Raw genomic sequence first — 24,041 nt, 5'->3', positions numbered from 1 at the left:
AAAACTATATCTAAAAATATCTTGCCATAAGAACACACCAGTACCCAACTCACTGTAACTCTGAAATTGTTTACACTATTTTCTGTCAACTGAACATACTAGTAAAAAGTAAGGCAATTTTCAGAGCTCCTAAGTCTCTAACAAATGTGTAGCAGATTTATATGCCAGGAATGCTGTGGGTGGATCTCTTTAAAAAGAGATCCACCTTTATTTCAGACACACCCAAACCAGCAAGACCAAGTAAATTTATACAGTTGGTTGGACTGACTAGGAAGGAGAAAGTTAAATCATTAGTTTGCTTTTAAATATTGTGTGATTCTATCATAGCCTCATTTAATAAAATTAAATGCATTTTAAGGAATTGAGATTCAACTATGAAGTAACTTTTACAATGTGGCCTCAAAGCACACTTCACTATGATCATTCACAGAGTCAGAATGGACAGACCAACTGACATGCAAACTTCTCATAGGTGAAAAAGTCTTAGAACTCAGAGAAAACAAAATTACTTGATCTTTAAGTGCAGATGCTGAATGCTATCTCTGACATGATTCAAATAAAAATAATGGTATTACCATCTTATACGTGTATAATATTCTGTAAGGGAAAGCACCAGGCTTATTTTGTTCACTGCACAACTAGCACTCAGGATAGTATTTATTAAGTGCTAACAAATAATAAGTACTCAATAATGTTTCCTTTTGGGAATTCCCTGGCAGTCCAGTGGTTAGACTCCGAGCTTTCACTGCCAATGGCGTGGGTTTGATCCCTGGTTGGGGAACTAAGATCCTGCAAGCCGCGCGGAGTGGCCAAAAAAAAAAAAAAAAAAAAAACAAAGGAAAAAGAATAATGTTTCCTTTTATTACTATTAGTATTACAGAAAGTGGCACCTTGTAGGAGCTCAACAAGTACTTGTAAATGAAAATACACATTATGCTCTTTGCTCTGTCATAGAAGGGGTTAACTTATGATGATTACACAATTAATATTAGAACATTTCTAGAACCCATATCTGACACCTTCTAGTCTCAACTGGACTGGAGATCAAGATCACTCTAAACAAACACAGTCTACAAACCCTTACAGAATATTTCATATTCCGGATTCACCATGCAAGAGGGCTCTTAAGAGGCCTCTCAGTCACTCTAACTTGAGAATTACACTGTCGACAAGGCAATCAAGAAAAATATTAGCATATCCCTCCCTCCAGGTCAAAAAATTTCACATTAAGCAGACAAGAGTGTGACACTCTGTATTATTATTCAAGGGAAGTTTAAGAACGCCAATGAATACCAAGACACATTTGCCTGAACAGTAATATTTTTTCCAGAAAATGAAGAAGGAAAAAAACAGGCAAAGACTAAGCACACACCATAAAACATGACTTTTAGGAGGGCCATGGGCAGAATGTTAGAGGCTGAGTGTTTGTGTCTCTGCCCCTATTCATATGTTAAAGCCCTAAACCCCCAGTGTGAAGGTATCTGAAGGTTGGGCCTTTGGGTGGGACCCTCTCGATGTGATCAGTGCTCGTAGAAGAAGAGAAGGCAGAGATCTCCACTGAGGAAAGGCCATGTGAGCACACTATGAGACAGTGGCTGTCTACAAGCCAGGAAGAGGGTCCTCACAAAGAACTGAACCTGCCAGCACCTCTGATCTGGGACTTACCAGCCTCCAGAATCGTGAGAAACAAATATCTGTTGTTTAAGCCACCCCATCTATGGTATTTTGTTAATAGCAGCCTGAACTAAGACAGAGGTAAAGAGACACAATGCACATAACCTACTCTCATTTGGTTCAGGAAAAAATAAGTGTGTGTGTGTGTGTGGAGAGAGAGAGAATGATGGAGAATTTCTTCATGAACCATTTGTGAGTCAGTTGCAGTTATACTGTGCCTTTATCTTTTAATACTTCAGTGCATATTTCTAAAAACAAAGACATTCTTTTACATAACTATAGAACAATTATCAAAATCAGGAAATTGTTAGAATACTAATACGTACTTTATTTAGATTCCGCTAATCATCCTAAGAGTGTCCTTTGTAGCAAAAGAAAGTCCTGGATAATGTATTGTATTCTCTCTTTAGATTCAGAAAAGAAAAAAGAGGGGGTTTTCATTACACTGTAAAATGACTTAGAAGGAATAATCCTGAGCAGAGGTTTCGAGAATCCCATGAAAGGACACAAAGTAACTATGCAATTTTGGGGAAGTAATTATTGGAAAACAGAAGCTTACATTTCTGACATAAACACAAAATCACATAACCATGATTTTTTAAAGCAAATAAACACATTTCCACTTAACATGACAGCAGGATGACAGAACCTGCCTATCACAACAGAACCTGCCCACCTGGTAGATAGCTTGGGACATTATTTAAAAAATTAATGTCCAATATGAACCACCCATTATGCATCAGCAATCAAACAACTGTTATATCTTTTCCTTTAAATGAACCCTATTCATTTCCAGTGATACGCTGTGTTGTTCCTTAAAATAAGTTCTGCTGAAATGGTTCTTCATTGAAATTTTACTGAAAATATACTAGCCTCTCACTACTACTGCCTACCACACATACTAGAGAAAGTAGTTTGGAGCTTTATGCCCATCACACAAGCTATGCCACACTCTGAACATATATTTCCACAAGTGTCCTCTTTTTCTTGGCAGGCAAATTTTGAAAAGTAGGGAGTCCACATTTTTTCTTGCAATCAGGGTAAGTTCCCGAATTTCTGTTGGTAAGTAACTCATGGAATGGACTAAGATGTGCTTCCAAAGCCAGCTGTGAAACAAACCTCTATTTTGACATTACCATATTCCTACTGAAAACTCAAAAATGCAGCCCTCCAAGTATATATGCACTGCAGGATTTCAGTCAGTGTCATCCTGTGCACTCTGGGCAGTCATGTTCTGCACAGGAGTTGTTATTTTCACTTGCCACTCACATCTCTGTAGCACTTTCCTATCTCTAGATAAGCATCAAGGTGTGACAGACAGATGTAATAGGAGTTTTGAGTACCAGGGCAGCTTTGCCACAAATTCCGCATCTTCTTCTGAGCTCTATTCCACCTCTAACATGTTCTAGGCCTGTCACACCGTGCCCTCCACTCTGGCTTTGTAGTGGACACGAACTGGAAAGGCAACCCAGTTCGCATCAGTCTCCCTTCTCTGGGAATACTCCCTTATACCAGGAGTGGGTCCCTGGTGGTCACATCTGTGCAATATGACCGATTTCCTGGGTCATAACTGACTGGCACAGCGGTAGGCACCTATGCCAAAATGAACCCAACAACCCTCTCTCGTGGGGATTTAAAATTTCAGTGGGGAAGGAGTCTGAAGGACACTGGACTGCCAACCTCCTGGAGAAAAGGTCCATAAACTCCTGTTGCCAAGGTGTCAAGCGCTGTGTTATTTCCTGCCATTTTACCTTTTCTGAGTTGTTCATCAATTCCTCCCTACTTTTTCCTTTTCTTTCGTTGTATACCTATCATCCTTGCAACAAATCACCTTTTTGTTTAGCTAGAGTCAGTTGCTATCAACTGAAAGAAATTTAACAGATACAGACTCTATGTTAAAATTCTTAGAACTTCTTTTCTGCACTTACTGAACAAGTTTTTACATGTTGGCATAGCCTGCAAACTTTTACGTCTTTAGCAAATTTTAAAAAATGGCTTCCCACTTTGTCAATTTTGTGCATTTGGAATACTGCTGACTATCTTATCTTGGATAAGGGTTACCTGGTTCAAAATCATAAGTACTTACTTCTCTATATTAAGGGACATCAGATTCTAATTGCCCGCTATAACTAACCTCTTCCCAGGTTCTCAACAATACACATGAAGATAGAGCCAAAAGAGAAAAAAAGTCAGAACTAGTACTTTTTTAAAAAAGGGCAATAAAAGGCCACAAATCAAAATTCAGACAGTATCTGTCTGCTAAGTTCATCTAACTACAGAGAACATGCTCATAACCGTTAAACAAGACTAACTTTTCACAGTAGAAAAATCACAAACTAAAGGGCAAGTAATAGATTATTTAGCACAAGATTTTAAGGGAACTGGAAGTGGAGCCTGGGACTCTTGACGTTAGGAATGAAGTCGAACCTGGATCTGGAGCCGGGCGAAACCAAGTCAGTCAGCCCCACCTGTGCTGCCATTTGGGGAGCCTCAGCCTGTCCACCCAGGGTGTCATCAATCTGGCTGTGGTGGGCAACCAGGACCCACAGCCCCACCCCCTGTGGAGCCTCCAATGGCCCAGTACCAGGCCATGGGCAAACCCCTCCCCCAGGTGTTTCAAGAGTCCCACCTTCTTCAGGGGCACCTCCAGCCTCAACAGCACAGGGCCCTTGTGGCCAGACAGCATATGGCCAGTTTGGCCAAGGAGACCTACAGAATGGGCCAAGCTCCACTGTTCAGATGCAGAGGCTCCCTGGGTCTCAGCCATTTGGGTTAGTCCCACTGGCTCCTGTGGTCAGCCAGCCAGCTGTGCTTCAGCCCTATGGCCCTCCCCTGACAAGTACCCAGGTGACTGCTCAGCTGGCCAGAATGCAGATCAGCGGTGCTGTGGCCCCAGCGCCTCCCGCTCCGGGTCTTGGCTATGGTCCACCAACATCACTTGCCTCAGCCTCAGGAAGTTTCCCTAACACCAGTCTGTATGGCTCCTACCCTCAGGGCCAGGCTCCTCCCCTTAGCCAGGCCCAGGGTCATCCTGGGGCCCAGCCTTCCCAGCAATCTGTCCCACCACAGGCCTCCAGCTTCACACCCACAGCTTCAGGGGGTCCTGAATGCCTTCGATGACTGGTCCACTCCTGCCTGGACAGAGTTTTGGGGGGCCCCCAGGGAGCGAGCCCAACCATGTGTCCTCACCTCCTCAAGCTCTGCCCCCTGGCACCCAAATGACTGGGCTCCCAGGACCACCGCCACCTATGCACTCCTCCCAGCAGCCAGGCTACCAGCTGCAACAAAATGTTTCCTCTGGACCAGCCCAGGGCCCTCAGCCCAATTATGGAAGTCCCTACCCAGGAGCAGACACTTTGGGCAGCCAGCCTGGGACACCTCAACTATTGCCTCCTAAGCGCCTATACCCTGATGCCATCCCAAGCCTTATTCAGGTTATTGAGGATGACAGGAACAACCAGGGTTCAGAGCCACTGGTTACTGGTGTATGGGGCCAGGTGCCACCCTTAGTCAACACCAACTTCCTGGTGAAAGACCAAGGGAATGCAAGTCCCCAATATATCTGATGCACATCCTATAATATCCCTTGCACATGTGACATGTCTAGCAGGCTCAGGAGCCCCTGGCAGTTGTCATCAAGCTGCTGGCAAGCCTGCCCCCAGAGGAGACTTCACCATATATCGTTGACCACAGGGAACCTGGCCCTTGGCGCTGCAATCACTGCAAAGCATACATGTGCCCCTTCATGCAGTTCACTGAGGGAGGGAGGCGTTTCCAGTGCTGCTTTTGCAGCTGTATCAATGATGTTCCCCCCCAGTATTTTCAACATCCGGATCATACTGGCAAATGTGTGGATGCTTATGACCGTCCTGAGCTATCCCTGGGCTCTTATGAATTCTTGGCCACTGTAGATTACTGCAAGAACAGTAAGTTCCCCAGCCCTCCTGCCTTATCTTCATGACTGATGTCTCCTACAGTGGCGTCAGGAGTGGTCTTGTTAGGCTCCTCTGTGAGGAGCTCAAGTCACTGTTAGACTTTCTGCCTAGGGAGGGCAGGGCAGAAAAGTCAGCAATCCACGTTGGCTTTGTCACCTATAGTAAGGTGCTCTGCTTCTACAATGTGAAGAGCTCATTGGCCCAGCCACAGATGATGGTTGTATCTGATGTGGGTGACATGTCTGTGCCACTGCTGGATGGCTTCCTGGTCAACGTCAATGAGTCTCAGGCAGTCATCACCAGCTTATTGGATCAGATTCCAGAAACATTTGCAGACACAAGGGAGACGGAGACAGTATTTGCTCCTGTTATCCAGGCTGGCGTGGAGGCTCTGAAGCCTGCTGAGTGCGCAGGGAAGCTATTTCTGTTCCACACCTCCCTGCCCATCGCAGAGGTCCCAGGGAAACTGAAGAACAGAGACGACAGGAAGTTGATCAACACAGACAAGGAGGAGGCTCTACTACAGCCTCAGACAGGTGCCTATCAGACACTGGCCAAAGAGTGTGTGGCCCAAGGCTGCTGTGCAGACCTCTTCCTCTTCCCCAGCCAGTATGTGGAAGTGGCCATGCTCTCTGTCATACCCCAGCTAAGTGGTGGCTCTGTCTATAAATATGCTTGCTTTCAGGTGGAGAATGACCAGGAATGGTTCCTTAGTGGCCTGGGTCAGAATGTACAGGTCATTGGCTTTGATGCTGTAAAGAGGGTACTGACAAGCACTGGTATCCGTGCTGTAGATTTCTTTGGGGCTTTCTACCTGAGCAACACAAAAGATGTGGAGCTGGTTGGGCTGGATGGGGACAAGACGGTGACTGTGGAGTTCAAGCATGACGATCGGCTCAATGAAGACAGTGGAGCCCTCCTGCAGTGTGCCCTGCTCTACACCAGCTGCGCAGGGCAGTGATGTGTCCGCATCCACAACCTGGCCCTCACCTGCTGCATCCAGCTGGCTGATCTGTACTGAAACTGTGAGACTGACGCGCTCATCAACTACATGGCCAAGTTTGCATACCGGGGGCTCCTGAACAGCCCTGTGAAAATTATTCGTGACACTCTCATCACTCAGTGTGCCCAGATCTTGGCCTGTTAAAGAAAGAACTGTGCCAGCCCCTGTTCTGTGGGATAGTTGATCCTTCTTGAGTGCCTGAAGCTATTCCCAGTTTACCTGAACTCTTTGTTGAAGAGTGACGTCCTGCAGCCTGGAGCTGAAGTCACTACTGATGACTGCGCCTATGTCCGACAGCTAGTTACCTCCACGGACATGGCTGAGACCAACGCCTTCTTCTATCCTCAGCTCCTACCATTAACCAAGTCTCCCCATTGAGAATACCACTGAACCACCAGCAGTTCGGGCATCTGAAGAGCATCTAAACAAAGGGGATATATATTGGGTTGGCCAAAAAGTTCGTTTGTTTTTCATAACATCTTATGGAAAAACCTGAGCAAACTTTCTGGCCAACCCAATATTTGCTGGAGAATGGGCTCAACCTCTTCCTCTGCGTGGGAACAAGTATCCAGCAGGGTGTCGTCCAGAGCCTCTTCGGCGTCTCCTCCTTCAGTCAGATCACCAGTGGCTGAAGTGTCTGCCAGTTCTGGATAATCTGCTGTCCAAGAAGGTGTGAGGCCTCACTGATAGTTTGAGGGCACAGAGATGACGGTACCTGAAGCTTATCTTGGTGAAATAAGAGGACAAGCTGGAGATGCTGTTCAAACACTTCCCGGGGAAGACAAGAGCCTGAGCAGGGGAGCATCCAATGTGGACACTGTCTGTCATATGCACAAGGAGATTTGGCAGCCAGCAAGCTACAGCAAGTCGGTAAACAGCATAGGGTCCAGGCCAGCTTCCAGAAAGTACCCCAGGACAGCAGAGAAATTGGGACAGTTCCATATCTTATAAGTCATGTAAGCTGACCTCAGTCTCTTTGGGGCAAGGGGGAGGTATAAGGAGACACCTTTTTTCTGGGCTCAAGTATCCTACCATACCACTCCGTCACGTCCTGCTGTTGGAAGGTGCCCCTATCCCCTCACTTTATGCTCCTTTTCCTACTAATCCTGTCGTAACGAATGTAGTTTCTCAGTTCACTGTATATGATTTGGTGTTGGAGGATTTGGAGCCACCCAGACCCTCGCAATATTGTGTCCCTTTGGACCAGCCTCCAAGAAGAGAAGGGCAGGCGGGAAGGAGTAGGGATCCCAGGGGGAGGGGCTGCTAATTCATCTCAGTGTAATCAACAACTTCCTCTATTAGGGATGAACATACATACAGGTGCACAAGAGTCGGGTATAGACCGTACACAGTAGAGAGAAAAGGGGTCAGTCTTCTAGGGGCTGGAAGTCAACAGCCAACTCAAGAGTCACTAAGGGTGGCTGACTAGCTTTCTCGCTCTGCTTCCACTGTTCTCTCTCTCCTGCAATGATTGGTGATCGCTTGGTGGACAGAGGAACATTATCAGAGATGAATGAGCTTGGGAACAGAGTTGTAAAGTGTATTAAGACCTGGGAGAGGTATCCGCCTCCTTTCCAGCTGGAGAGGCCCCAACACTGGATGGTTCTGTAAGGAGCCTGGTCATCAACTTGCAGTACCTCACAGAGCCAGCCCACATCCCACGCTGAGCTCCTGCTGGAAACATTGCTCTCCAAGCTGGGGGTTGCTGGGGAGAGAGGCAGAGGTGGCTAGTCTCTCCTGCCAGGCCACCACTCAGGCTTTCGTACTGACAGAGTGGCTGACAGTTACCTCCCAACCTGACCTGGCTGCGGCAGGACAAGGGCTAGGCTCGATGGTGGCCAGGCTTGCCTGCTCCCAGCCTGGGATACCCCTGCTCTGGACCTCTCATTTCTCTTCATTAGTTTATTTTTCAATGCACCTTTAATTTGCAAAGAAATAAACTAAGATGTAGGGAATTCCCTGGCGGTCCAGTGGTTGGGACTCCACGCTTTCACTGCCGTGGGCCCGGGTTCAATCCCTGGTGGGGGAACTAAGATCCTGGAAGCCATACAAAGCAGCCAAAAAAATAAAATAAAATGTAAAAAAAAATTTTTTAAGAAAATTGACTGTTTAGGAAAAAAAATCAAACCCGAATTAGAGCTTTTCCTCATACCATACTGTGGAAGAGAGAGCTAACTCGCCCCTTGTATATATTCTCTGTAAGTTCCCGATAGTAACAGGCTCTCTCAGTTTTAGCTGGGTGCAAGGCTACCCAGCCACAGTCCACATTCCCAATCTCTCTTGCAGCAAAAGGTAACCGTGTGAGGAATTTGGGCCAATAGGAAGTGAACAGAAATGATGAGTACCAGGGCTGGATTACATCCTTTAAAACAGCAATTGCTTTCCCTCACTTCTCTTTCCTTCTGCCTGTGGCCTAGAACATAGATGTGGTTGAAGATGCTCACTGAAGACAACATCCTCAAAGACTGCAAGACAACAAAGAAGATACCTCATCACCTACCTGCCCAGGACTACCTGTCTATCTCCAGACTTCACAAAGAGAAATCATTTCTATCTTGTTTATTTAAATGTCACATTTATAGCAACAGAAACAAAAACATCAGAAAACAATATTGAGACTTTCGCTTCTAAGTTGGAGGTAATATGTAGAGGCAAGCCATCACTTTCACAGAAAAACTACATAAAACTAAACAGATTACTCAAAACAGGAAGTAGTTTTAAAGACAATGAAGAATTGTTTTCCATGCAAAGAGGACAAGATGACCTAAAATTCCAAAGAGGGAAAAGCCTTTCCTTAGTGAGCTGCAATTGCTAGTCATTTTCTCTCCTCCTGGTATTTGCAGAGTTTGAACAGGAACTGATCATAACTGGACTTGCCAGAGGCAGAGAAACTCTACCAAGAGACAGAAAAACCAGCAGAGTCTATAACAGCTATATAGGTTAGTATGAAGAGTCCCAGATACGTGACCAGTTTTCTGCATAGGACGTTTACTAAGTGCTGGAGAAGCTGGGGAGATGGACTAGAAAGGTGACTTGAAATCAACCACAGTCTTACAATGCTTAAGAGGTGAAGTCATAACAGAGGGAGGGGCCTGCAACAAACACACAATGGATCTCATCCTTGAGACGCTGTACTCACTAGAGTGAACTGAATCTACCTAAAAACTCAGCCCAGGACTTCCCTGGTGATGCAGTGGTTAGGAATCCGCCTGCCAATGCAGGGGACACGGGTTCGATCCCTGGTCCGGGAAGATCACACATGCTGCGGAGCAATTAAGTCCGTGCGTCACAAATACTGAGCCTGCGCTCTAGAGCCTGCAAGCCACAACTACTGAGCCCATGTGCCACAACGACTGAAGCCCGCGCGCCTAGAGCCCGTGCTCTGCAACAAGAGAAGCCACCTCAATGAGAAGCCCACGCACCACAATGAAGAGTAGCCCCCACTCGCCGCAACTAGAAAAAGCCCACGCACAGCAACGAAGACCCAACGCAGCCAAAAATAAAAAATAAATTTATTAAAAAAAAAAAAAAACTCAGCCCAGCCCACCCAGCTCAATCCCTGGTTAGATGGAGGTGCTCAGGCCCTTGCCATATCTAAGACAGCAAAAGGCAAAAACAACACTGACTTTAGTCTCTGCAGGTCTTTTATTCACAGTGTCTAGCAATCAATCAAAAACTCCTGCTCTCCCAGGAGGCTGGGAGAGAAAATAGGAGTATGACTGAAAAAGAGAAGGCACGGTATACAGTAGTCTACAGTCACCTTATATTTCAGTACTGCTAGTCTTGGGAAATCTCTCACCCCTTGATTCCTCCCTTTAATTTCATGTCCCCAGAAGTGTAGATCCCTGTTTAAGTTTTTTAACATTTCTAAAACTACAAAAATAATTTTCAGACATCAAAGACTCCCCTAGGAACCCAGAGCCCCCTTTCTACCAAAGAGCTCAACATCATCATAATCATCTCATTCTTTTCACTCATTCAACAAATATTTCATTTCTATCTATATGTCAAGATCTGTACAAGGTATCTGACCATACAAATAAGAGATAGTCCTTTTTCAAGTCTTCAAGAATTCTGCATTTTTTAAGAGAAAAAGCATGCAAAGATCAACATTCTTTTCACTCATTCAACAAATATTTCATTTCTATCTGTGTGTCAAGATCTGTACAAGGTATTTGACCATACAAATAAGAGATAGTCCTTTTTTAAGTCTTCAAGAATTCTGCATTTTTTAAGAGAAAAAGCATGCCAAGATCAACATGATTTTTGAGATAAAAGAATAAAGAAACTATTTTAAGGGATACTGTCTAAAGGGATTTATATATAAATGTAGAGGACGAAAAATGCACACAAAGTGAGAAGCATTTCTATTACAAGTAATTCTCAAGTTGTCTCACTTTTCTTCTTCACGTTACTAATGACAACCCCAAGGAAAATTTAAGCTATTTGTCCAGTCACAAGAAAGTTAGATTCAAAGTCAGGACGAGAATCCAAGTCTCTACATTTTCCATTTGTTACCATTTCTTAGTCATATTCCTGAGATTTTCTATGACTCAAATTTTCTTTTAATTATTTCAGAGATAATATAACTTAATCTGATTGTTTTAAAATTATCAGTGGCTTAAAATTAGAATTTCACTTTAAACTCAACCTGCATGCTCATTTTTGCTATTTCATATAATTAGCTATTTTTGCTATTCATATTATCAGCTATACGTGGATTGAGATAAATGGTTATATGAGTTTCGTTTCCCCTGCTAAAAAAATGTCTGTTTTTAGGAAACGAGAACTAACACTAATTAACTTAGCTGCCCTGGAAATAACGTGCTTCCTTTGCCTACATACAAAGCCACAATTGTACGGGAGGCGATAAAGATATTATCCTTTAGCATGCACAGCAGAGGTCTCCAACAGATACTTCTATCACAGTCTTCTGTCCATTTTAACACTGGGTTGTCATTTTTTGTTTTGGCCGTGCTGCATGGCGGCTTGTGGGACCTTAGTTCCCCAACCAGGCAATGCACTGAGGCCACGGAAGTGAAAGCGCCAGTCCTAACCACTGGATCGCCAGAGAACTTCCTTGGGTTGCCTTTTTATTGTTGAGTTATAAGAGTGCTTTATACAGTCTAGATAACAAGTCTCTTATCTGCTATATGATTTTCAAATATTTTCTCTCATTCTGTGGATTGTCATTTCACTTTCTTCATGGTGTCCTCTGAAATACAAGCTTGTAATTTTGATCTAGTACAATTTATCTACTTTTTCTTTGGTTGCTTATACTTTTGGAGTCATAGCCAAAAAACCACTGCCTGATCAAAGTCTACAGAGGTTTATACCTATGTTTTTTCCTAAGAATTTTATAGCTGTAACTCTTACATTTAGGTCTTTGATCCATTCTGAGTAATTTTTCTGTACATGGTATAAGGCAGGGATCCAAGCTAGTCCTTTTACATGTGGACGTCCAGTTGCCCCCCACACCATTTCTTTAAAAAGGTCATTCTTTTCCCCCCTTGAATTATCTACTCTTGCAAAAAAAAATCAACTGAGCATAAATGTAAGGGTTTATTTCTGGACTCTCAGTTATAGTCCACTGATCTCCAACTCTGTTCTTCTTTTTCAAGACTTGGTCTATTCTGGGTCCCTTACATTTTCATGTGAATTTTAGGATCAGCTTGTAAATATCACCAAAAAAACCAGCTGGGATTTCAATGAGTTACAACACTGAATTTGTAGATTAATCTTAATATTAAGTTTTTCAATCCCTGAACACTGGGTGTCTTTGCATTTATTTAGATCTTTTTTGATTTCTTTCAAAATGTTTTGTAGTTTTCAATGTACAAGTCTTGCACTTTTTCTGTTGCATTTTTTCCTAATCATTTAATTCTTTTTGATGCTATTGTGTGCAAAAGTTGTGCTTTGATGACTTTAGGGTAATTGCTCTATACTCTAAGGTCATAAACATTTTCTTTTATATGCTAGAGTTTTACATTTTTTGATGTTCACATATGAATATCTAACAACCTAGGATTGATTTTACAGAGTGGTGTGAAGTTGGGATCTATATATTTTTTTCCATACCACTTGTCTCAGCACCACTTAATAAAAAGGCAATCCATTCCCCACTGATTTGAAATGCCACCACCCTTATCTATCAAATTCCATATTCATAGTGTACTCTTTCTGGGTTTTCTATTCTGCTCCATTTATATACTATCTGATCAAAATCTACTGCCTAAATAACTGTAGTTTTATGGCAAGTCTTATTATCTAATAAAGATGACTACTCCCACCTAATTTTTCTTCAAAACTGCCTTGGCTCTTCTTGGCCCTTTGCTTTTGCACATGCATTTTAGAATCAATTTGTCAAGAAAGAATGAGAGAGAGGGAGGGAGAAAAAGAGAAGAAAAAAACACTTGGAGGGTAGGATTTTAACTGGAACTGCATTGTCTTAAAGATCAATTTGAGGAAACTGACACTTGTTAACACATTTTCACCTGTGAATTTTAGGAACCCAAGCTGACTCTGTGTAACATTATATTTTGAGATAGTGGTTTTATTCATTTAAAGATATGGTTTGGATCACTTAAATGGTGGTCCACTGCATTTCAGAAATCAGAAAAAAAATTTTAATCTTTAAACCTCCTTTATTTTACAAAATGATATTCTGATTTTATACACATGTGTGCACACACACACACACACACACAAACACACACATCTTCTGAGTGAGCAATCTCATTTCTAGGCATTTATCCTAACAAAAAAAAATCAAAAGTGTTAAGAGAAGTACAAAGGGCTCATATATCAGAAATACTGAGAAAAGTCTAAACATTATGCATGAGGATTGGTTAAATAAATTACACTATGTATCTGTACTATGGAATTTATGCACCCTTTAAAAGAATGATGTTTGTGGGGGAGGGGCTATACAGGGGTAAGGGGAAAAAGGGTTATTATGGGATTACATGAAATCATGTGCGTGGAAGTTTTTTTCTTTTTTTGGCCATGCCGCACAGTTTGCAGGATCTTAGTTCCCAGACCAAGAATTGAACCCGCGCCCTCGGCAGTGAAAGCATGGAGTCTTAGCCATTGGACTGCCAGGGAACTCCCCTGTGTGAAACTTTTGAAAATTGTAAAGCACTATAGAATTTACAGAATCTTTCATTCAACTAAAAAAAAAAAAAAAACATTGTAGGGACTTCCCTGGTGGTCCAGTGGTTAAGAATTCACCTTCAAGTGCAGGGGACGCGGGTTCAATTCCTGGTCGGGGAACTAAGATCCCACATGCCGCGGGGCAACTAAGCCCATGCCACAACTACTGAGCTTGCATGCCGCAACTAGAGAGCCCGCGCACTCTGGAGCCTGTGCACCACAACTAGAGAGAAGCCTGTGCCACAACGAAGATCCCACGTGCCACAACGAAGACCCAACATAGCCAAATAAATAAATAGGTAAATATTTTAAAAAATACATTGTAAAAAAATGATGTTTGTCTCTACTGACTGATGATAGATTATATTCATGATACTAAGAGGAAAAAAACTGTAAAATAGATGTAGTACAATCTCTTTTATGTAAAATTGTAACCCACTCCATCTCACATTTATATATATATATATACATATATATATACACACACACACACATATACACATTTATATGTATATATATACATACACACACATCTATAAATATATGGCAGGATATATGTCAAAATGTTATAGTATTTATCTCCGTTATAGAATTTCAGGAGATAAAGCTGACCCTTGAACAATGCTGCGGTTAATCTCAGTATAATTTATAGTTGGCCCTCTGTATCCAAGGTTCCTCCACATCCACAGATTCAACCAACCACAGACTGTGCAGTACTGTAGTATTTACTATTGAATAATATCTGCATATAAGTGAACTGGTGCAGTTCAGACCTGAGTTGTTCAAGGGTCAACTGAATTTATTTTCTTCATATTTTAATGTGCTGGTTTAATGTTCTGCAAGTATGGTGTTTTTCCAACTCATATATTTTCATATAAAACAGTATGTAAAGTATGTTGATTTTACAAGAGAAACACTACATCTGTTCATTTTAAATCTTATTGAAAATATGCAAATTTTCAAGAAATACTTGTTTTTAAAACTAAAAAATTTAGAACTTTCAAGTATATAAACTCTTGTAAAGAGTGTAACACAGGTGCTATTCTACTTAAGGGCAAACTCTCCCCACTGAAATTTTAAATCCCCACGAGAGAGGGTTTTGGGTTCATTTTGGCATAGGTACCTGCCGCTGTGCCCGTCAGTTATGACCCAGGAAATCGGTCATATTGCACAGATGTGACCACCAGGGACCCACCCCTGGTATAAGGGAGTATTCCCAGAGAAGGGAGACTGATGCGAACTGGGTTGCCTTTCCAGTTCGTGTCCACTACAAAGCCAGAGTGGAGGGCACGGTGTGACAGGCCTAGAACATGTTAGAGGTGGAATAGAGCTCAGAAGAAGATGCGGAATTTGTGGCAAAGCTGCCCTGGTACGCAGAACTCCTATTACATCTGTCTGTCACACCTTGATGCTTATCTAGAGATAGGAAAGTGCTACAGAGATGTGAGTGGCAAGTGAAAATAACAACTCCTGTGCAGAACATGACTGCCCAGAGTGCACAGGATGACACTGACTGAAATCCTGCAGTGCATATATACTTGGAGGGCTGCATTTTTGAGTTTTCAATAGGAATATGGTAATGTCAAAATAGAGGTTTGTTTCACAGCTGGCTTTGGAAGCACTTCTTAGTCCATTCCATATGAGATACTTACCCACAAAAATTCAGGAACTTACCCTGATTGCAAGAAAAAATGTGGACTCCCTACTTTTCAAAATTTGCCTGCCAAGAAAAAGAGGACACTTCTGGAAATATATGTTCAGAGTGTGGCACAGCTTGTGTGATGGGCGTAAAGCTCCTAACTATTTTCTCTAGTATGGGTAGCAGGCAGTAGTGAGAGGCTAGTACATTTCAGTAAAATTCCAAGAAAAGATCAGTCTCTATAACCAACTCTCAAGAGATGAAATCTATTGTCATCCCTAATATCTAATTTAAACTCCTCAAAAATTACCAGTAAGTTCTGAATCGCCAAGTCCAGTGACATGTTAGAGTAAGACAAAAAATACAACCCAGACTCTATTAACTTCCTAACTGGGCCAGTTATTTAAATGATTTGGAATTCAGTCTTATTTGTAAAATGGAGATAATATTCACCTACCAAGGGCCCTGTGAAGATCAGATAGGTTAAAAGGCTGGGAGAGGCCCTGGGCACAGTAAATGATACCTATTACTATTATTATTCTTGGTTTCTGACCACCAAGATGTTGCTTACCACTGCTTAAAGAAACACCCTCGGGCTTCCCTGGTGGCGTAGCGGTTAAGAATCTGCCTGCCAATGCAAGGGATACGGGTTCGAGCCCTGGTCCGGGAAGATCCCACATACCGCAGAGCAACTAAGCCCGTGCGCCACAACTACTAAGCCTGCGCTCTAGAGCCCACGAGCCACAACTACTGAGCCTGTGTGCCACAACTACTGTGCACAGCAGTGAAGACCCAACACAGCCAAAGATAAATAATAAATAAATAATTAAATACATAAATTCTCTTAAAAAAAAAAAAAACCCTCCATTTCCTTGGGCTTTCACACACCACTTGCCAACACTTCTGTTCTTTCTCAATCAACCTTCTGCAGCAGTGGCGTGTGTTTATGCTTGCCTTCTCGCAAGAACATTGATTCCCCAATATTACATCCTTGGTGCCTCCTCTTCTTGCTTAATGCCCTCTTCTATCTACTTTGCCAATTCCCATGGCTTTAACTACCACCCATTCATTCCTTCAACTAAGATTTCCAGAGTTGCTATTACATACCAGGCACAATTCAAAGAGTATAACCTCAGATGTTTGCTGAAGGGGCCTACTTATTGGCAGCAAGAGGCTTATTTAGAATAATTCAAAACCACCACATTTGTCAGGTCAGTACTTTATCTGTACAGTAGTTTCTAAAGCTTTCCAAGTCATAAAAATTGTTGAATATTTTCCCCGACCTCAATATGTGTTATTTGGAGTAAGGCTGGATCACACCCATAGTCTCAGTATAACTGCATATTTCACTGTACTTTGAAATTATCAGAAAGCTGGGAGTTCCCTGGTGGTCCATTGGTTACCAATCTGCCTTCCAATGCAGGGGAGGCGGGTTCGATCCCTGGTCGGGGAACTGAGATCCCACACACAGCGGGGCAACTAAACCCGCACACCGCAACTACTGAGCCTGTGCGCTACAACTAGAGAGAAGTCCCTGCACTGCAACGAAGAGCCCTCGTGCAGCAATGAAAGATCCCGCGTGCTGCAACTAAGACCTGGTGTAGCCAAATAAATAAATAAATAAATATTTTTTTAAAAAAATAATAATAAAAATAAATAAAAATGAGCCACCAACACAGGGGTTATCTCAATCCTTTAGGGTCTTACAGTATACATGCATTATTTCTACAATCAGAAGCAAAAATTATTTTAAAACAAAAGGAAAAATTGCCACCTTAACCTTCATAATGGGTCTTGAAGGTAGTCTCAAAGACAACAAATGTTAAGATAAATTTTCTGAGCTTAAATCAGTCAAGAGCAAAAGGCTTACTTGCTTAATGGTTTTAATGGGTCACAAATTACAAATTATATTATAGAAGCCTTCTTAGAAGCTATTCAGAAGGCAACTGGCTTTTGAGGCCACAAACCATGTATTTAATCAAATAAGGCACACCCACTCAGAATGCAAACACAGCCTCTACCCATCCTCTCAATTGCCTATTCTGCCAATAAACACTGCTTCTTTCTTTCAAAAATGGCATCTGATTGAATCTCAACCAATTAACTACTCGTTCAGAACACTATGAAGTTTCTGGGGCACCTAGTCCAACCTTAAAACGTGGGCAAGTCTGCATTCCCTGAATATCCAAGTTCTAAAATACTATATTAAGAATACAGTGGTTTATGTATTAAACACGGGTCTCATTTCCCAAGAATTTTTATTAAAGAGAATTCCTGAGTACCTCAAATGACTCTGGAATCTTTCACATCCAACTAGTAAGACTTGAAATGTTCTTCCCCTTGGGACAAAAAGCATTTGAAACAGAAATCTAGTCTCATAAGTTGTAAACAGTTAACAACATTATTTTTGCAAAACTTTGAGGTCTTTGGATGTGTCATCAGGCCCTGCAAAACTTGAACAGGTATACTGGCCATTCTAGCTACTCCTCCAGTTCCTGTGTCATAACTAACTTCTCCTTTTCCCAGGTAATGTTTCCTCTCAGTGGAAACAAAAGCCTAGTAGCTACTTAGTAAACCACCTTTCATTAGTTATTCATTTGCCTTCTTCTAAGTATAAGAAGCAAAACCAGTACTTTGTTTTTTCTACTTTTCTTACCTTATCATTTAAATAAGAACATAACTTCTGCCCCAATTCCTCTTTAAGAATCTTATTTATTCTGGCAGCTAGAAGGCTATCATCCTTCTAATATCTCATTAAAACTATTCCTAAAGGGAAGAATCTTAGGTCCAAACTCTCTCAAAGGCAGGTAATTTTTTTCTTCCATATTTGTTAACTAATTAAGGAAGGTTAAATGTGTGAACAAATCTCAAAAGTTCTTTAAAGAAATGGAAGACCAAAAGAAAGTAATGTTAACAAGGGGCTTTAAAAGTAGAAACCAACTGTATTATATTTCAGGTGCAACCAAAATATGGCATTTATTTAATCAAATGTTAAATCCACAGTAATAAACTCTTGGTAATTAAGATCACTGAATACTCCAAATTGCTGCTGAGAAAATTTCCTGCAAAGCCTCTAGAGGTCTTTAAAAATAGGATGGAATCATCTATCAAAATTAGTTTTAATAAAGTTCTACAAATAGAAAAGGGAATGAATTACATAAACCCCTAAAGATTCCTTCAAGCTCTAATTCTGCCAAAGCTTCCAATTCTCTTTCTAAGTTTCCTTAATACTAATTGCCACCTGTTACCTCAAAAAAGGCTGACCCTCTTCTCTCACTCCTCTGAATGGCAGGGAGGAAAAATTACCGTTTCTCTTCCTTGTGAAAACTCTATCTACCGTCATCATTAAAAAACAGTAATGTCTACACCCATAAGGATGGCTACCGTAAAGAGAAATCCTAATTCTCCTGTGATGTCTCTCCTTTACTCTCACACTACCTTGCCACTAACTCTTTTGACCAGATGTTTGGGGGGCGGGGGATACACACCACTAAGCAATACTGTGACATCAGCTGGGTGTCCTACATTGTTTTTTCCTTTTTTTAAAAAGTGAAGTATATAGTTAATTTACAACATTGTGTTAGTTTCAAGTGTAGGTGTCCTACAATTTAACTTACTTCTATCACTGTCTACCTGGAGATAGCGTCATATCCCACAGGTAAGGGCTCAGTCCCACAAGACTGCCTCCACCCCAACTTCAGATGCCAATCTCAAGTCCAGGTTGTCACCTGTGCTTCTGACCAACCAGAGGTTCCTGGGACTCTCCCTTCGTAGAGCAGCTCACAGAACTCAGGAAAATTGTTTACTCACTGTTTACCAGTTTATTATAAAAGGATATTATAAAGGATCCAGATGAACACCCAGATGGAAGAGCTATGTAGGGCAAGGAATGTGGGGAGGGTCACGGAGCTTCCAGGTGTGCCACTCTCCCAGCATCTCCACGCAGTCAGCAGCCCAGAAGCTCTCTAAACCCAGTACTTTGGGGACTTTTATGGAGGCTTCATCATGTAGGCATGATTGATCATTAACTCCATTTCCAGCCTCCCTCCCCTCTCTGGAGAACTGGGGGGTGGGGCTGAGAATTCCAAGTGTCTATTCATGGCTTGGTCTTTCTGGTGACTCCCTCCAGGAGCCCACCAAGAGTCAGCTCATTAGAACTAAAGATGTTTCTATTGTCTAGGAAATGTCAAGGGGTTTAGGAGCTCTGTGTCAGAAACTGGAGGTCAAAGACTAAACATTAGGACAAAAGACGCTCCTAGTGCTCTTATCACTTAGGAAACTACACAGGTTTTAGGAGTTCTATGCCAGCAGCAGAGGAAGTTATGTACATATATTTTTTGTCCCTATAATCTCACAGCTACTATCAAAAAAAAAAAAAGAAAATAACAATTGTTGGTGAGACTGTGGAGAAATTGGAACCCTTGTGCACTATTGATGGGAATGTAAAATGGTACAACCGCTGTGTAAACAGTAGGGTGTTACCTCAAAAAATTAAAAATACAATTACCACATGATCCAGCAGTTCCACTTCTAGGTATATACCCAAAAGAATCATGGTTGCACATCCATGTTGATAGTGACATTATTCACAACTGAAACATGGAAGCAAACTGAGTGTACACTGACACATGAATGGCTAAGCAAAATGTGGTATACAGATACAATGGAATATTATTCAGCCTTAAAAAGGAAGTAAATTCTGATACATGCTACAACATGCATGAACCATGAGGATGTTATGCTAAATGAAATAAAGTCAGTCACAAAAAGACAAGTACTTTTACTTATATGAGGTACTTACGGTAGTCAAATTCCTAGAGACAGAAAGAATGGTGGTTGCCAGGGACTGGGAGGAGGGGAGATTGCAGAGATACTGTTTAATGGGTAGAGAGTTTCAGTTTTACATGATGAAAAGAGTTATGGAGATGGGTGGTGTTGATGGCTGCACAACATTATGAATGTATTTAATTCCACTGAATTGTACACTTAAAAATGGTTAAGATGGTAAATTTTATGTTATGTGTATTTTACCACAATAAAAAAAAAATTTGGAAAAAAAAAACCCCAGAAAACAAAACCAAACAGTAACGTCTGATTGTTTCATAACGTCCTTTCTACCACAGGAGCTATTTACTCAAACTCTAAACCCAAATCAAACAAACAGGCAAGCATATACAGACTCCTGAGAGGGTAGAGGGATCTTAGAAGTTTCTAACTTCTCTTCTGTTCATTAAAAGACAAATGGTGGAATATGTGAGGAAATGAACTTATACCCTGGGTTTAAAAACCCTGTTACAGGGCTTCCCTGGTGGCACAGTGGTTAAGAATCTGCCTGCCAGTGCAGGGAACATGGGTTCGGGAAGATCCCACATGCCACAGAGCAACTAAGCCCATGCGCCACAACTACTGAGACTGTGCTCTAGAGCCCGCAAGCCACAACTACTGAAGCCCACGCACCTAGAGCCGGTGCTCCACAACAAGAGAAGCCACCGCAATGAGAAGCCCGCACACGGCAACAAAGAGTAGCCCCTGCTCGCCACAACTAGAGAAATCTTGTGTGCAGCAACTAGAGAAATCGTGTGTGCAGCAACCAAGACCCAACGCAGCCAAAAATAAATAAGTTTATTAAAAAAAAAAAGACAAAATCCTGTTACACTCTATTTTAGTAAAGGCAAGACACACGCCTGTGCACTTGACATCTTATGTGTATTTTTACGGCATAATTGGCAATATTTCTCCCAGAAACTGGGGAAAAATACACAGGGCTTGGAGCACTAGCATATCACTTTAATCGAAACAAAAACAACTTTAAAAAACATTTTAAAGATACTCTTGCTCTCATGAAGTTTCTTTTGCTTAAGGAAAAAGAAAGGGGGAAAAAAAACACCCCACAGACAATAGTCCTCCTATTCGTGTAAAAGCTACATACCTAAAGTCTTTGTTTTAAAAAGACTCCTGAGAAACTGTTTTCTAGAAGGGATACTGCAGCCCTAAACATTCTTTAGGGCATTCCACCAGACCATTCTTCCAAATGCCACCATTGTGCCTTGAGTGAAATTTTTCACTAAAATATATTAGAAAAGTCAGGCAGATTTTCCAGTTATACAGATTTTTAAATTTCATGTTAGCAACTTGGTATTTCTTCATCTTATCAGTCAGCAATCTCTGAAGAAATGTCATGCCCACCAATGCTAAACTGTTCAGGATTATGGGAGGGAGAAATCTGATTTACTACTAACTCAGAACATAAGTGTGTTAAGTGAAAAGAGAACTTAAACACAAAGCACCTCTATCGTGTGGACACCTTGCTCTTGATTTCCTTCTCCCTCTTAAAAATCGTTAACGCACTCACTGGCCTGCAATGTATTTTCTAACTCCCACCATTAGGTTTCCCTCTTACAATTTATACCACAACAATTTTGTCTTATTAGCCATTTACACTGCTGGGAAAACAACTTCTTCCATGGCTTACAATGAGCTGATTCTTATCACTTCCTGTCTCACACAATTATTTCTTCAAAAATGAAAACAAATTTTTTGAATCTGTGTATTATGTTGCCTTACGCCTTACAACTTCAGGGGAGGTCAAGTCTCTTTTATGTATTTCCCCCCAACTCTTGTGGTCTTAATATCTCAACCTGACCCGGAGAAATGCTTTATTTTCTGTTTCACACCAAACAGTAACAGGCCTAATCTCTCCTGTCTACTGACTGGGGGAGAAGGCTGCCAGATATTTACGGTAATGCCAAATTACAACAGTCACATTTCCTGCCGTGGGGAAGAGACTATTTGTGAAAAAAAAATGATTTCCTTAATTTCTTAAAGAGATTTATAAGCATCAAAGTCAACTGCAGACATCTCAACACTCTCTTCCACCAACACTGACCTTGCATCTTTTTAACTAGCTCATCGTTAAAAACACATTTCAGCAGAATAGCTGTCAGTCCAGAGAACGTGAAGCTTGATATTAATTACTGCCTTGAATTCAGAACTTTTCAAAATATTTCAGAACCGCCTGGACTGGGTTGGTGATTCAGCCTTGGTGAATTAGTACAGACTCACCACAAGTCACCACCAGGCTAAACCATCCCCTCGTGGGATAGCACTCTTGCTCAAGGGGTCAGCAGGACCACCTAACTCAACCTGGAGCCCGAGATGGGGTCTCACCTCGGGCCAAGACCATAACGCTTTTTAGGCTCTGGACCGGGTTCACTACCAGACTTGTGGTGCAAGGCCTTACTTGTAGACGGGGGTAGGTACGTGGTAGGAAAAGACGGGGTGTGTTTCCGCCTGGTCCCACCTCCTAACTTGCTTTGCCTCCTGAGGATCCTAAATGTGGTTTTCCCTGGAGGGCTTCAGAGCTCTAGGAGGAAGCAACCACCCGAAAGCCACAGGAGGGAGCCTCGGGGGATCCTCCTGGGGTCCGAGGGGGCACTCCCTGCCTCTCCTGGGGGGCAGCCCCCACTTCTGGCGGGATCGGGTAGAGGAAGTAGAGCCCAACCTCCGGGGGGAGGAGAGGAAGACCTCAGGCGCGAAGAGACGGAGGGAGCCCCAGCGCCGCCCTTGAGCCTTCCGGCCCGGGGCAGGCCCAGTCAGCGCCCGGACACTGCCGCCAGCACACCTGAGCCGCGCCCGGGCCCGCGGACAGTCACCGCGACCCCGCCCGGCCTCGCCGCCCCTCCACAAGGGCGCCAGCCCGCGGGGTCCCAGCCCACCGCCCCCAGCCCGGCCCGGCCGCCTGGTCCCACAGTACCTGGCTGGCAGCGGCTGCGGCAGTAGCGGCGCTGCTCCTCACGTACCCGTTGCGCACCTCCCCGTTCGCCACGCAGTCGTTCGCCCGCACCGGGCGACGGCAGCAGCAGCCTCCCGGCTCCGTCCGCATCGTCCCGGCAGCACTAGGCGCAAGGCAGTATCCGTAAGCGGCAGCCGAGGCGGCAGCGGCTCCAAGTCCCGCTCCGCACCCCTCCAACCTCCCCGAAACCGGAAACGGCTGCACGCCGCCGCCAATTCCCTGCCGGGCCGTCACATGGGGGCGGGACCCGCTCCCCCGCCGAAGCAGCGGCTCGCCGTAGGCTGGGCCCGGGAGCTGGAGACCAGGCGGGGCGCGCAGGAGTGTCGTGAGCCTGAGGACCGCTGACCAATCTGGAGGAGGAGGAGGCGGACACCAGGCTCCTACCTGGCCAATCACGGGGTGGAATAAAGCGGCTCGCGGCTGTCAAGGGAGTTTTCTGAAGCGACCTTTAGACCTGGGACCAGGTCTCTAGAGCGGGTTTCCTTTTTTGGACAGGTGGCACCCTCTCTGCCCTTGCCTCCCGGGAAGTTCTCGGGTTTGAATCCCAGCCCTTAATTTAATTAGCTATTTCTTCTGTGGGTTTTTATAGTACGCCTTTTTCGACATTCCCTCACCATTCTTCAATATGCATCATACATTAACACATTTTAAGTAATGATTCGGGTGTCTCTTTGCCCTTCACATCTGTCCCGATCAGGGTTTTCTGTACAACTTCCTTTTAAGAACACTTCCTTGAAAGTCAAGAAACCTGGTCTTGTTCCAGCTCTGCCAGTAACCAGAAGCTAAACCTTGAGTGTTTAACCACTTTGGGAGCCAAATTCTTTAAAATGGAGTTAATACTTCCTG

At 43.1% G+C, this 24,041-nt stretch overlaps 1 protein-coding gene and 1 pseudogene across 5 annotated transcripts in view; one reads left to right on the top strand and one right to left on the bottom strand.

Annotated features, from left to right (window-relative positions):
- SPTLC2 (serine palmitoyltransferase long chain base subunit 2) overlaps positions 1–23,500 on the bottom strand; it is a 129,831-nt gene extending 106,331 nt beyond the window's left edge. The window contains exon 1 of one of the 4 annotated variants that reach the window (XR_014260963.1): positions 23,157–23,500. Coding sequence is in view for 2 of the 4 variants with exons in the window: in XM_082451342.1 (XP_082307468.1) it covers positions 23,157–23,285 (129 nt within the window). In the remaining 2 variants the exon portion in view is untranslated. Of the gene's footprint in view, positions 1–2,000; positions 2,067–23,156 lie in introns of those variants that run through there. The other 3 variants (XM_082451342.1, XM_082451341.1, XM_082451343.1) reach the window with 3 other exon arrangements.
- LOC309655605 (protein transport protein Sec24C pseudogene) lies at positions 1,841–8,705 on the top strand (annotated as a pseudogene). The gene is made up of 2 exons: positions 1,841–1,866; positions 4,096–8,705. The product of its transcript is annotated as a protein transport protein Sec24C pseudogene (transcript).
- Positions 23,501–24,041: the final 541 nt, after the last annotated feature.

The sequence above is a fragment of the Balaenoptera physalus genome (genome assembly GCF_965194825.1).
Source record: "Balaenoptera physalus genome assembly, chromosome: 2".
In the NCBI taxonomy this organism is placed as follows: domain Eukaryota; kingdom Metazoa; phylum Chordata; class Mammalia; order Artiodactyla; family Balaenopteridae; genus Balaenoptera; species Balaenoptera physalus.
Note: the sequence above shows the minus strand (reverse complement) of the source record. Positions and strands in the feature narration are given on the sequence as shown.